Source organism: Monodelphis domestica, chromosome 1 (assembly GCF_027887165.1).
Source record: "Monodelphis domestica isolate mMonDom1 chromosome 1, mMonDom1.pri, whole genome shotgun sequence".
Taxonomy (NCBI): domain Eukaryota; kingdom Metazoa; phylum Chordata; class Mammalia; order Didelphimorphia; family Didelphidae; genus Monodelphis; species Monodelphis domestica.
The window spans coordinates 303,537,172-303,551,366 of record NC_077227.1 but is presented as its reverse complement, the minus strand read 5'-3'; the positions used below and the strand labels follow the sequence as shown (position 1 = coordinate 303,551,366).

General features: G+C 35.0%; 1 protein-coding gene across 6 annotated transcripts in view; it reads right to left on the bottom strand.

Moving 5' to 3' along the window:
• MTA1 (metastasis associated 1) overlaps nt 1-14,195 on the bottom strand; it is a 192,445-nt gene that overhangs the window by 47,160 nt on the left and 131,090 nt on the right. For all 6 annotated transcript variants that reach the window (XM_016425614.2, XM_056821296.1, XM_007473327.3 and 3 more), the window contains 5 exons: nt 8,670-8,858; nt 5,988-6,062; nt 4,200-4,258; nt 833-948; nt 54-205 (listed from right to left, as the gene is read on the bottom strand). In XM_016425614.2, coding sequence (XP_016281100.1) covers nt 54-205; nt 833-948; nt 4,200-4,258; nt 5,988-6,062; nt 8,670-8,858 — 591 coding nt within the window. The remainder of the gene's footprint in view (nt 1-53; nt 206-832; nt 949-4,199; nt 4,259-5,987; nt 6,063-8,669; nt 8,859-14,195) is intronic.

Here is a 14,195-nt window from a genome sequence, read left to right as displayed (position 1 = left end):
GTATCCTTGCCAATGACCATTTGCTTTTATGCATTTATTTACTCTCCACATACCATGTTGTTGCGATTTGGTCCTGGTCTCTCACCATCTAATCGGGTTGGCATTTTCAAGCCACCATATTTTTTCCAGTATGTCCAACAAGATGCACAGAGACGACACTGCATGTTAGGGGGACCCCAAGAATACCACTGGTAAGACTGTGTGGCTATGGATAACAAAGTTGAAAATATATATATTCTTAAGTGGAACTATTTCAGTAACCATTTATAGATTACCCACAAAAAAAGAAACATTTAGTTGCCCTGAGGAAAATGAAACACTTAAAAACAAAAGGAAATAATTAACTGTTAAGAACTGAGAATTAACATCATTTCTGCTACCAAACAGATTAGAAGCCTAAAGAAAAATAAAATAAAAAATATATGATAAATGATATTCTAGTAATAGTTTCCTTGATGTCTGAGCCTTGGCATTAGGTTAATCCCTAGTAAGACTTAACACATTTGCAACCTATCATCCAGGAGGTTATTTGCAATATGTTTTTAGTTACCAATATCCCTTATAAAGAATCTAATGTTTCTAAAAAGTTTATTCCTTTAGCCTTGTAAGAGACTCAGATGCTCATATTCTCATTTCCATTCTTCTTTTCCCCACCCCCTTCCAATATATGATGTTATGTCCTAATGATCTTTCACTTGAACAAAAACAGAAACTAAACCAAACAAGATACCTTTAGGAAGTTTATTCTGCAAAGGAAAAAAAGGTAACTATACTGTCAGTTTATCATAAATAGGTATGGTATCAACTAAGGCTATGTCCTTGAGGCACTTACCATAGCAGCTTTCACAGGCCCGGCCAGCTCCTGGGCTCTGACCCTGTACTCCGGTGCCATTTACAACACCAGCCTTGGCATTATTTACATTAATCTGATTTGGATTTGGCTTGTTACTTTAAAAAACAAAAACAAAAAACATAGGAAATCACTGGAAATGACATTTGATTTTCCATTTTAAACCCAGATAAAACAGTCCTCGAATCTAACATTCTTTTTTTTGGCATATGTGACAATTGTTAAAGGCCCCCAAAATAATACATGAAGGTAATTGACCAAAAATGCACACATGCCAAGATTGTTAAAGAAATTAAAAAAAAAAAAAAGAAACTTCATATATACAATTGGGAAGATAAAGAGGGAAAATCTACTTAAACCAACTGGAAAAAAAAAAGGGACTCATTTCTAATAAACTTGTGTCACTTGTGCACATGACTTAAAAATCAAATTTCATTTCCATCATTTCTTAAATTAGATGAACTATGTGCCAGATCCAGGGAATAAGAAACAAAACAAGACAGTACGCCCTCAAGAAATTTATATTCTATTGGGGAAAATATCAGATATTGATTATTTATTTTTGTACAAAATAAATTCAGGCATTCCTACTGCTCTATTCCTTAACTAACTTTTCAAATTTCATGGTAATCATTTCAAATGGCCACATATATAAGATTCCTATAAATTCTAACCTCCATTCTTTGGTTTATAGTCTTGCTCAAATCCTGTGTGCCAATTCAGAGATATTACCTCTCTTACACTTGGATTAAAATTGATCTTCTACAGAAGATTCTTTCTGATACTGCAATCCTTGTGTAAGGTTTCAAAGATCACCAAGCCTGAAGTCACAAAGCCTTGAGTTTAAATTTGGTCTCTAATGCTTTTTACTGTGTGACCCTGGGCAAGTAACTTAACCTATTTTTGCCTCAGTTTCCTCATCTGTAAAATGGGGATAATTATAGCACCTACTTCCCCAGGTGGTTGTGAAGATCAAATAAGATAATAAATATAAAGTTCTTAGCATACTGTCTGGTGAAGTGCTATGTAAGCATTAGCCTTTATTATTATTGTTACCAACATAATAAATTCCAAATGAACACCAAACCTTACTATTTAGGAAAATATAGAAAAATTAACAGATCACACATAACTTTCACAGCTATGTAATAGGTAATTTTGATTATGTAATATTGAAAATCTTAGGAGTGAATAAAAATCACTGCAAATATGATAATAAATGTGGTTGAGTGAGGAAATATATTAAATATCTCTAAGAAGAGTTTGATATTCAAGACATAGAGAAAATAGAAATATAACAAACCAGAAGGTATTTCCCAATAGAGAACTAACAAAAGATAGGAATAAATGTCTCTAAAATGAACTGCAAACTAATAACCATACTTTTAAAATGTTTCAAATCATTAAAATTAAAGAGACATGCAAATTAAAGCAATTTAAAGATTTCATCTTTGACCCAGCAAATTGATAAAGATATCAAAAGTCAATGTTGGAGGGATAGTGGAAAGACAGGCACATCATTGTTGGTGGAGCTCTAAATTAGTCCAATCATTAAGGAAAATAATATGGAATTATGTGATGAAAGCTACTAAAATGTCCTGATATACTCTCTGACCCTGAAATTCCAGCATAACACATTCACCCCCAAGGAAACCAAGGACAAAAAGAAAAAAACCCACCAAAATAATTATAGGAAGGAGCATTTTTTGCCCTCCCATATTGTGAGACAGATGCAAATTGGCCTCTTTTCTTCAACTGGCTGTTTTCCTTGCTAGAATGCACTCCCTTTTAAACCAACTCTTTAGAACCCTTCATTTCTTTATTCAGATCAGGCACAATCTTCTGCATAAAGCATTTCTTGAGCCCAAGTGCTAGTGCCTTCTCTCCCAAATTACCTTGTACTTAACCTACTTTGTTTCTCTATGTATTAATTCACTTTATACTATAAATTTGTATTTGTCATTTCCTTTAGTATGTATGCTTACTGTCAGTATGGCCTGTTTTATTCTCTGTACTCTGACACCTAGCATAGTGCCTAGCACATAGTGGGAGTTTAATAAATACTTACTGAAGAATATCAAGGCAATTAATTTTACAAAGTGGAAAGGAAGGGGGTGTAACAGTACCAGATCTTGAACAGTAATCATAAAAAAACGACACACACCTGGTGCTGGTTAAGAAATAGAAAGGTTGATCAGGAGAACAAATTAGGCACACAATAAAATGCTGGAGGAAATGAGCATATTAGCCGAGTGTTTAAAAAATCCAAAGGGTCTAACCTGGTAAAGAACTCACTATTCGAAAAAAAATGATGTAGAGGAAATCGGAAAGCAGTTTAGCAAAACCTGGATCCAGAGCAACACCTTATATCATATGCCTAAATTGGAACTTAAGGGTGAGTTCTTAAACAAATTAGAAGAACAATGTAGAAATTACCTGTCATTTGTATGAAAGAAGAAAGAAGCTCATGACCAAACAAAAAAATAGAGAAGTTTATAGAAGGTAAAATAAAACCAATGCAGTTAAAATGAGAAGAGATGAGAATAAAAGCTTTGCATCAAGTTTCTCTGATATGTCTCATTTGTAATATATACAAGGAACTAATTAAAATTCATAAAAATAAAAGCCATTCTCCACTTGATAAATAAATGGTCATAGGACACGAACAGGCAATTTTCAAGGAACTCTCAATAAACATATGAAAAATGCCCTATATCACTATTATTTATAGAAAAGCAAATGAAAACATGTATCCTCACTCTGATAAAGAAGAGGAACATAGCTATCAAACACTTAAGACTTTTCTGATATCTTGGTTATAGTTTTGTTAAAAATTGGTTTCTTTTCCTCTTTTTTTATTATTCATTATAGGGTATGGCTCTCTAAGAGGGATGAAGGGAAATAAGCTGATGCTGAATTGTCATTATGGAAGAGAACTAAATTTAACTATCTTTCATTCTTCATGACAGCTAAAGTGAAGACATTATGAGAAGGAATTTTAAGAGAAAAAGAAAAAACCCGAAATGCCACTTTGAGGTGGACTCAAATGAAGAAAGATAAAAAATGAACAGACATTTATGAGAATTGAGCTAAATGTCATTCTGGAAGGAAATTTGGATTGTGGTTTAAATGTTTTGGAAAAATTAGACATAACCACTGGTAAGAGAAGTTCATTCAGTAAAGAAATAATGCCCTTTTTAATACGAAAAGCAGAAAATAACATTTAGCATAAACAAGTGTGGCAACTTAATATTGTCAACAAGCACACTGTGTTGCCCACTAAATAGTCTTCCATCTGCCCTTTCCTCGGGATTTTGACAATAATACACTGTATAAAACTGCCACTTACTAGTTAGGTATATACACTTGCTTTAACTTGCTTTCTGCTTCAGCTGCCTTCAACCGCTTCTGCAAAGAGACATAGAGACAATGGATTAATAGTATAGAATGAAAGGACAGTGTAACATGTCTAAGCTGAATCTTCCTGACTCTTAGCACTCAATAAGCGATGGCAACTAACTCACTCAATGTGAAGGACAAGGAGGAGGGAAGAACTGAGAAATCCCCAGTTACCTACACCATTACAAGATAAATGGAAATATAATTATGACTTAGAATGAGAAGGAAAATTAGATTTTTTTGTCCTGATGAAAGAAATGGATGAGTATGTTGTTAAAATGCTCTCAGAGAATAATAATCAGTTCTCCCTAAAGATTAAAGCTAAGCTTTAACTATAGTCTGGTTATTCAGGCCCCTGGACTAAAAAAAGATCAATTGTTTGATATGAATAAAGGAAAATCAGAAGGAGGCAAGAGTCCATATACCTGGACTAGTGGAACCATAAACACTTTTTGATTTAGCAAATTCTTAAATTTTTAAGTCAAATCACACCCCAATTCTCATGCAATTGATGTTCATTATGAGAAAAAAATGAGAGAAGAAATAACTTTAGATAAAAATCATAGCAAGTCAGTATCATTCTCAATCATCTAAGAAGAATGATAATGAAACTGACAAAAGTTACCTAACTCAAAGCTTCAAAATAAGGACCAAAAGTTAATTCTTAATAGTTTCTCTGTATTGGTTCCAACATAATTCCTCCCTTTTTCTGAAGTCAAATGTCTTTCCTCAGTGGGCAGCCTGATGGAGATGTGAATCAGTATACACCATTCCCATAAAGGGACAAGAATGAGAGTTGATCTAAATGGCTCTGACTCCTAGTAACATAAGAACAGCTCTCTTAAGTAAAAGCAACCAGTTATAATTCTTTCACATCTCAGTGTCAGTATATATAGCATTGTATATATTTTCAGATTTCTTTTCTAAAATGTATTTAAAAGAAAAATGAAAGGCAAAATAAAGTATTTAACACTCTGTTTCCTCTTAAAGTTTTTTTTTCTCTTAGACATATATCAATTTAGCACAAACTCTGGAGAAATATTCCAAGTGACAAACATTGCCAAACATCTACATTTATCTGTGCACAACTAAAGATGGTGTTCTTTAATGGTTTAATGGTTTCTAACTATTGAAGTAAGTTTTTGCTTTAAACAGGGTATGGAAAAGATAAATAATACCACAGAAAGTGTGTATAAGAGCATATAAATCAAATATATTGAAGATTTAAAGCCTAATTTAATCCCAATAAGGGTTTTTCTCATCCCTCACATTCAGAAAAGGTTAATGGGGAATCTTTTCTTGTGAAAGAGAAAGGGAGAAAGAAAAGGAGAGTGAGTATATATGGGAAATAAAAGTACTGAAGATCAGAGAAATAAAAAGTCCTGGAGCACACACCCAATATATTTTAAAAGCACCTTAATGAGGTGGACAACTGGGTGGCTCAGTGGGTTGAGAACCAGGCCTAGAGACAGGACCTGGTCCTAGGTTCAAATCTTCCTAGCTGTGTGATCCTGGGCAAGTCACTTGACCCCAGGCCTTAGCACTCTTCTCTTCTGCCTTGGAACCAATTTATTACAATATGGAAGGTAAGGATTAAAAAAAAAAATCCTAATGAGTTTTCTCAGATGTGGAAAGAACAGGAAAAATCCCTCCAGTGAAGTAGTACTCATTTTTTACTTAAAAGAGCACAGCTCTTGTTAATCCAACAAATTATATCTGAATACCAAAGCATTCTTACCTGCTGAACATATCTGTCTGTTGTTTTCCACATGTAATAGTATTCAATGATGCTGGTTAAGGACTTCCATGGAAGCTAGAAACAGAAAGAAAGCTCCTGTTATATAATCAAGGTGGCAATTGAAAAAAATTATCAATTGGTGTATATATTAAGGAGGTAGCATAATTTATGCCATGTGCCCATGGTACCAAGGTACAAAAGGAGAATTCCAGTTATTGTCTTGGAAGTTAGTCCAGTTATTGTTCACTTGGAAAAAGACACTCATAGAATCTTAACTCATTCAAAAAGGAAAATGCACTGTCATATAACAGAAAGGACCCTTCAGAGGGAGAATCTGTTACCTCCCAATATAGCCCACTATTTTTTTTTTTTTAAACCCTTACCTTCCGTTTGGTAAGGGCTAGGCAATGGGGGTTAAGTGACTTGCCCAGGGTCACACAGCTGGGAAGTGTCTGAGGGCAGATTTGAACCTAGGACCTCCCATCTCTAGGCCTGACACTCAATACACTGAGCTACCCAGCTGCCCCCTTATAGCCCACTATTCTACTCTGGGATATAGCTCCATTTTGTTGGAAAGTTTTTCCTGAAATTAAACTCAAATTTTGTTGCAACTTTTACTTTTTGCTTATGGTTCTGACCTCTGATACTTGAGAAATAAAGTCTATAACTTTTACTTGACAGCCCTTCAAATGCTCAAAAAAGCTATGATGTCCATGTTAGGTTTTTCCTTTTCCAGGATAAACATTCTCCATTTCCTTCAATCACTCTTCATATGACTTATCTAGTAAATGCCTTTTACCATACAGACTACCCCTCCTCTTGATATTCTCCAGCTTCTACTTTTAGCAGTTGGAGAAAGAGCTGAAGAAGAAAGACTTGAGGTGAAAAAGAGTGAAAAGTGTCTGAATTCTACTTAAAGCTTGTGAGAAACAAAAGGACAGGAAGCTGGATTGAGGTGGATCAAAAGGGATCAAAAAATCAGAACCAGAAGAGAAAGATTCAAGAAGAAGACAAGATAAGATAAAAAACAGTAAGTGGAAGACATTAGAATGCAAAGCAAATTCTATATGCAAGTAATGCCTAAAGGCTCTAAGGCAACACAAGAAAAACTATAGCAAGTACCTGGCAATAGTTAGGTGGGGGAGGGGGGGAGGGTGGCTATTCTGGAGAAGCTTAATGCTTTTAATGTAGTTCTAACACTTGAAAGAAAATTAGGCTGAGCTATAAGACTTGAGGTTTGAGTAATACGATTCATATTACTCTTTTTTGGATATACTGACTTTTTCTTCCAGGTATACAATAGCCTGGGATTAGGTAAAGAACAAAAACATGCAACTGTTGCCCTATAAGATGGGCAATTATAGATACAACTAAGTTTATGGAAGTTAGGGAAATAGATGTAAAGGAATGGCCTCAGGGATCATCTGTGTTCTATAGAGAAGTCTATCTGGAAGGGCATAGAGTTTATCAGCTACATCAGTTTTCTATTTGATTAGGATGAATGCCTTTCCCAGTCACGAAGATATTATACAGCAAACCTGGGATCTGAACTCAAGGCCTCTGAGTTGGTCTTTCTACTTACTACACCCTACTTCTAATCCAACTTTAGCATCCTGATTCCTACTGAATATAAAAGGCAGATTAAAAGGTTTATATCATATAGCAGGTAAGAAACTTCCCAGATTTTCTCCTAATGAAGTGCAAGTATTACCTGGAGCCACTAACCATTTTCAAATGCTGTTACTGTAACACTATGGTCAAAAAGACAAACAAGGACAGAGGAAATACCTAAGAGTGCCAAATAATATTCACTTATCAAAAAGATTGCAACAGAATGTGAATAGGCCATGTTGAAAGCTTCATCCTTGTTATGTCATTATAATTTATCATTCAGTTAACAGCTTACTTTTAATTTGAAAATATTATTGATCTGAATTCCAAACCATTTTATGACCTTTTTGCCTGGGTCAAATGTACAAATTTTTACATGAAGGAAATGAGGGGAAAATAAATCTCCAAGTTTTTATATTAACATTTGGCTTTGGTTCAATAGGGCAAGAAATCTATGCCTTAGAAAAGTCCATGCTATAATGAAAAAGGAGTAGTGCTTTTAGAAAATAACAGGACCACTAACCTAACCTCAGGGAATGTGTCTGAGGGAAAAGGATAAAAGGGGAGGAAAGAGAAGGAAAAGGAGAGAGAGAAGCAATAAGAGGGACAGAAAGAGAAAGTGGGAGTGGAGGAGAGATAGATAGGCAGAGGCAGATTGAGGGAGACAGTATGTGTCAAAGAATTTTCAAGAAACCCTCAAAAATATCTTTCAAAAATGATGAGCTGGAAAAATCTTGAGAGGTAGAGTAATGTAACAGAAACTAGACTTGAAGTTATAAGAACTAGATCCAAATTTTGCTTTATAGTTTATAATCATGGACAAGTAAAAAATTTTCAGTGTCAGATATTTCATCTGTAAAAATACGTATAGTGCTTTGCAAATCTGATAGTCTTCCACATTCCTTTTTCAACATCTTAATGTTGATTAAGCTAAAACAACTGGTTTCCTTTTGACTGTATTTGATTATAAATTCCTTTCCCCTAAGTTTTGGCCAAATACTAAAAATTCCTTAGTCACACATTCACTTAATCTAAAGATAAACGGTAACCATCACTGTGAAAAGTACTTACAAAATCTTGCTGAATGTCAGTGAAATCTTTTCCATATTTTTCTAGGGCTTCCTCAAAGAGATTGGCCTCTGAAGCTGACCACTCTTCCATTTCATCTCGGCAGAGAACTGGACCGCCCTGAGGCACCAGAGCAGAAATGGCCTTGGAAATATCGTAGATGTTTTTGTGCAAAGTATCCATTGCATGAAACTATAGGAACAAAGGAGTTTGTTCATTAGTTTAGAGGATCATGTTCAAATTGAAATCTAATTTATAAAAAGGTAGAGGCAACTCTCCAATTTCTATTATTGGGGATCCAGCCCCTAAAAAGACACAATGTTAATACATAGGACCATAGAACTGTGGAGCTAAAATTGACAGTGGAGAGTAACTACTCAATGACTCTCATTTTACAAATAATAAAACTGAGACTCAGGGATAGGAAACAGCTGGCTCAAAGTATAGCGAAAAAGCAAAGCACCCCAAGGTTGGCCTGGAAAAGGGGGAAATGTGAGCACAAGCCAGAGACATGCGGAAGGATGTTGGTAGTTAGGAGACTCTTAAAAAACTGATTAATGGAAATGATGTGAACTGGAAAGAACTCAGGTTCATTCAGGAAAGGGGTAGATCTATTTATACTCATTTAATAAGTAGAGAGAAAGATTTAAGCTGGATATAAAGAAAAATCCATACTAATCTGAGCTATCCAAAAGTGTAATGGACAACTCTTAAAAAGTATTGCAGGAGGCAGCTGGGTAGCTCAGTGGATTGAGAGCCACCAGACCTAGAGATGGGAGGACCTAGGTTCCAATCTGGTCTCAGACACTTCCCAGCTGTGTCACCCTGGGCAAGTCATTTAACCCCCATTGCCTAGTCCTTACCACTCTTCTGCCTTGGAACCAATACACACTATTGGTTCCAAGAAGGAAGGTAAGGGTTCTAAAATTTAAAAAAAAAAAGTATTGCATTACTATGGAAAGACCTCCAGGAATTGATGCAGAATGAAATGAGCAGAACCAGGAGATCACTGAACACAGAAACAAACACTGTGGCACAATCAAATGTAACAGACTCTTCAATTAGTAGCAATGCAATGACCCAGGACAATACCAAGGAATTTTTTGAGAAAGAACACTATCCACATCCAGAGAAAGAACTGTGGGAGTAGAAAGACAGAAGAAAAACATGATTGATTATGTGGTTGAATGCGGATATGATTGGGGTTTTGGCATTAAAAGATTGTAAATATGAATAATATGGAAATTGGCTTTGAACAATGATACTTATATAACCCAGTGGAATTGCTTGTCAGCTCCTGGAGGGGAGAGGGGTGGGAAAAATCATGAATCATGCAACTATGGAAAATATTCTAAATAAATAAATACTTTTAAAAAAAGTATTGAGTTTATAACAAGGTTTTTAGAAGTCACTTTACCATCCTAGGTCTCAGTTTACATATCTATAAAATGAGGAGTTAAACTGAGTAACTTCTACCTCTAAAGCTATAAGTTATAAAACTTGACTAGACAACTGAGGCTCAAAGCTCTGAGACTCTAAGATTGTTATTACTTTTAGTATATTATAATTTTTATTCTATTATGAATCATGATGTTAAAAGTCATTGCTGGCATTTCTATTTTAGGCCAACTCAGTGATTCAGGTTAAATAAGAAGAAAAAAATCTAACAAAGGATTGAAAAATACAACCTCAAAACTAAAAGGTTGCAAAAGGCTATTCCACTCCCTCTCTCCAATCACCTAGTCAGAAATTCAAGAAAGTGACCTACAAACAGCTAGAGATCAGGAATAAATCCACAAGATAAGGGTGAAAAAAGAAAGGAAAGGAAGGGCCCAAAACATCCCTCCCAAGATGAAACAGGTTTCAGTGGTAACTTCCTACAAGCAGTAAAACTCACATAAAACCAGCACAATTCCCCTAAAATACATGCAGAAACATGCTTATTGTTTATTTTCAAGGGAAGCTAGGACCAAAAGAAATTCTCTATCACATAGAACTTCAAACCAAGAAGGTAACATTTTTATCTTATCTGCCACCAACTGCAGAAGTAGAAAGCCAAGTCAATTAATGAGGATAGGCAAGGATGTTGAATGTAGGCCATCAGAAACTTGGTTGCTGTTTAGTTTATGGGTAAGTTATTGTTTCCCTCATTTTATTAGTAAAGAATGAGGCCCATGAAAGAAATTAATTGGCTTCCATGAGGACAAATGGCACCAGTAGGTGTAAAATTTATTAGAATTTAACCTCCCTTACTGGAAGGTTACGGTATTATGCATTCAGCCAAGGCAAGAACAAAAATACTGCTGTGGGAGAGACTTCAAGAGGAGATTCATCTAAGTAACGCATTACATTATTGTCCTCCTTCTACCTGCCCCCTTCCCCACCAAAAAATCCCTGAGTAAGAAGAACTGGGAATTTGGCAGGAATATGTCCTGTCATCAATAGACTGGGAAAATCCTAGCTCTGCGAGTTACTGGGGGGCAAATGCTTTAACTCTTCTCAATCCAGTTTTATTATATGTAAAATAAGGGAGTTATACTAAGTGACCTCCAAGTTCCATGCTAGTTCTTTTTTTTTTTTAAACCCTTACTTTCCATCTTGGAGCCAAGGCAGAAGAGTGGTAAGGGATAGGCAATGGGGGTCAAGCGACTTGCCCATGGTCACACAGCTGGGAAGTGTCTGAGGTCAGATCTGAGGTAAGATTTGAACCCAGGACCTCCCATCTCTAGGCCTGACTCTCAATCCACTGAGCTACCCAGATGCCCCCTCCCATGCTAGTTCTAAATCACACTAATCTATAACCTCTACCTTCAACTTTAATAATTTATTTGTGTATTTCTTATTTTGTTGTGTTTATAAGCAAACACAATGATTTTGTAGTCTTGCTGGGGTTCCAGGGCTGACTTAGCATTTTCCTATGTGGTCACCTGAAATAGTGTATTTTCAAAGATAATTTCTCTCATGTTAGGGATAATATTTGCACTACCTACCTCTTTTTGTGAGGAAAGTGATTTGCCCTGAAGAGCTAAAATATCTTTCCTCACAACAATCCTAAAAGATAGGCAGTGCAAATATGGTCCCCAATTTAACACATAAGGTAAACAAACTCTGAAGACACAAGTAAATACCTGAGATGGGATTATAAATGAAGGTCTCCTGACTTTAAATACAATATATAGTCAGAACTGACATGTGTGTTCCTAGAAATCACCAATACTATGTAAATTATATAATAGAAACTAGGGCTTATTCCCATTATTGGTGTTTAGGGCACAACACTAAAAATGTATTAAGAATTATAACATAACATATTTAGTATAATAATAAATAAATAATAAAAGTAATAAATATATACTACAATAAATAGTGGCTGTACCTGCAGCCTTGGGCTACTGCTTGTCCTGCATCCTGGATCCCATAGGGCCCAAGGAGGCAAACGTATCTGCAGGTGAGAGGACATAATAGGTGGGTCCAACTCTGGGGCCAAGTGCCTCAATTATGGTGAAATGTGGAAGAGAGGGTTGGGGCAGAACAACCCTATTCAGCCCATAGTTTCTACTACACTATAAGTTATTCAATAAATAAGGCACTTTACCTTGAAATATACCTATAGTTTGGTTGTAGAAGTGGGCATCAAAAGGGTTACAGCTTGTGAGTTACTATGAAGTAGTGAAATTATCTATGCTTTCTCCCTATATCTAGCATTAGAAATGGCACATAAACAAACAAAATTCACATTATGCTCAAATCATTCCCTAATATATTAATCATGTTGGAACAAATTCATGTTTTTCAACATAAGCATTGTAGCAAAATGACTTCACCAACTCACTGTACCTCTCAGCAACCATAATGACTATTTTATAATAGATAGGATCATAGTTAAGGAAATGTCCTATATATAATCTCTTCAGTAGAACTTAATCACACTGTCTTATATTGGAATTCTGAGCTCATGTTTTATACATGGTACTTCAGGGTATCAGCTCCCTGAGGGTGCATAAGTTTGTCTGTTTATTTATTCTCTCTCTTGCTGTCTTTCTGCTGGGGGCAGTGATATTGGTATTTTTCCTTCTCATTTTATTTCATTCTTATGGTAGTATCCATTTATTTTGTACTGAAGATAACTTCCTTTATTTAGTTTGTGTGTATATATATAAATCCTAGTTTCAGATGTAGTAAACCTTACCCAGAAACTCCAGGATTTTTAAGGCAACTTACTTAAATAGATGGAAACAGCACCATTCATTCATACAACAAGCATTTTAAATACCAAACTTCCAAGGAGATGTTTTACAGAACTAGACAAAACAATCACAAGTGTTTAAAAATTGGTAATATTAAGGGAAACAATAAAAAAGTGGGCATGAAGAAAGAACACTTCCAAACCAACAACATGACAAAGTAATAATGATGAAAATTAATTGGTAGTAGCTTAAAAAAAGTGAAGTCTAATAATGGAACAGAGTAGATAAAGAATTTTTTAAAAATTTAATCAGTGTGTATGATAAACACCAAGAATGTTTAGGAGAAACTACTCTTTTAAAGCTAAAAAGTAATCTGGCAGATATTAGGTTTAGAACAACAGCTTAAACTGTTTATCAAAAGACATTTAAAATCCATACTGAATGTTAAAAGTCATGCCATTAAAAATTACAAGGGGAAAATATTTTAAAATATCTTTTATAATTATGACTAGGGGATAAATCTTAAAGAAAAGATAGAGATGATTCTCACACACACAAATTTTGGAATATGAAATAGAAAAGGTCTGTCACAAAACAAAATTCAACTAAGAAGGAAAGTGATAAATAGAAAAAAGCTCTCTATGAAATATTTCCAATATCAAAGACAGAAAACTAAGAAAAACATGAAATCAAAAGTCATCCTCACAATAAGCAAACAATATGAACAAACAGATCTCAAATTTACAACCTACGCAAAAGAATGTTTCAAATAACTAAAAAAGAATTTCAAATAAAATTGAGGCTTTCACTTCACACCTAGCAACTTATCAAAGATGATAAAGAGAGATTCAGTTGCTATTGGCATGATTGTTGAAAGACAGGCACACTAATGCATTTTTGGTGGAACTGCAAACTGGTTCAACCATTTAAGAAAGCAATTTGGAAATAGGCAAATAGAGTGATTAAAATGTCCATACTAGGTCACTGGGCAGCAAGGTGGCACTGTGAAAAAAGTTCTGGGCCTGGAGTCATAAAGATTCATCTGAGTTAAAATCTGACCTCAGACAATTACTAGCTTTATGACTCTGGACAAGTCATTTAACCTAGATTGCCTCAGTTTCTTCATCTATATGATGGACTTGGACTTATATGATGAAAAATGCCATTCTCCAGAGAAAGAACTTATGAAGTCTAAATAAATACAGACCAAAACATATTATATTTCATTTTCTTTTGTTTTGCTAGAGTCCTTGCCACAAAATGTCTAATCTATATCAGTCTACTTCCTGTCACATGGAGAGGGGAAGGGGGAGAGAATTTGGTTCCAAAATTAAAAACAAGC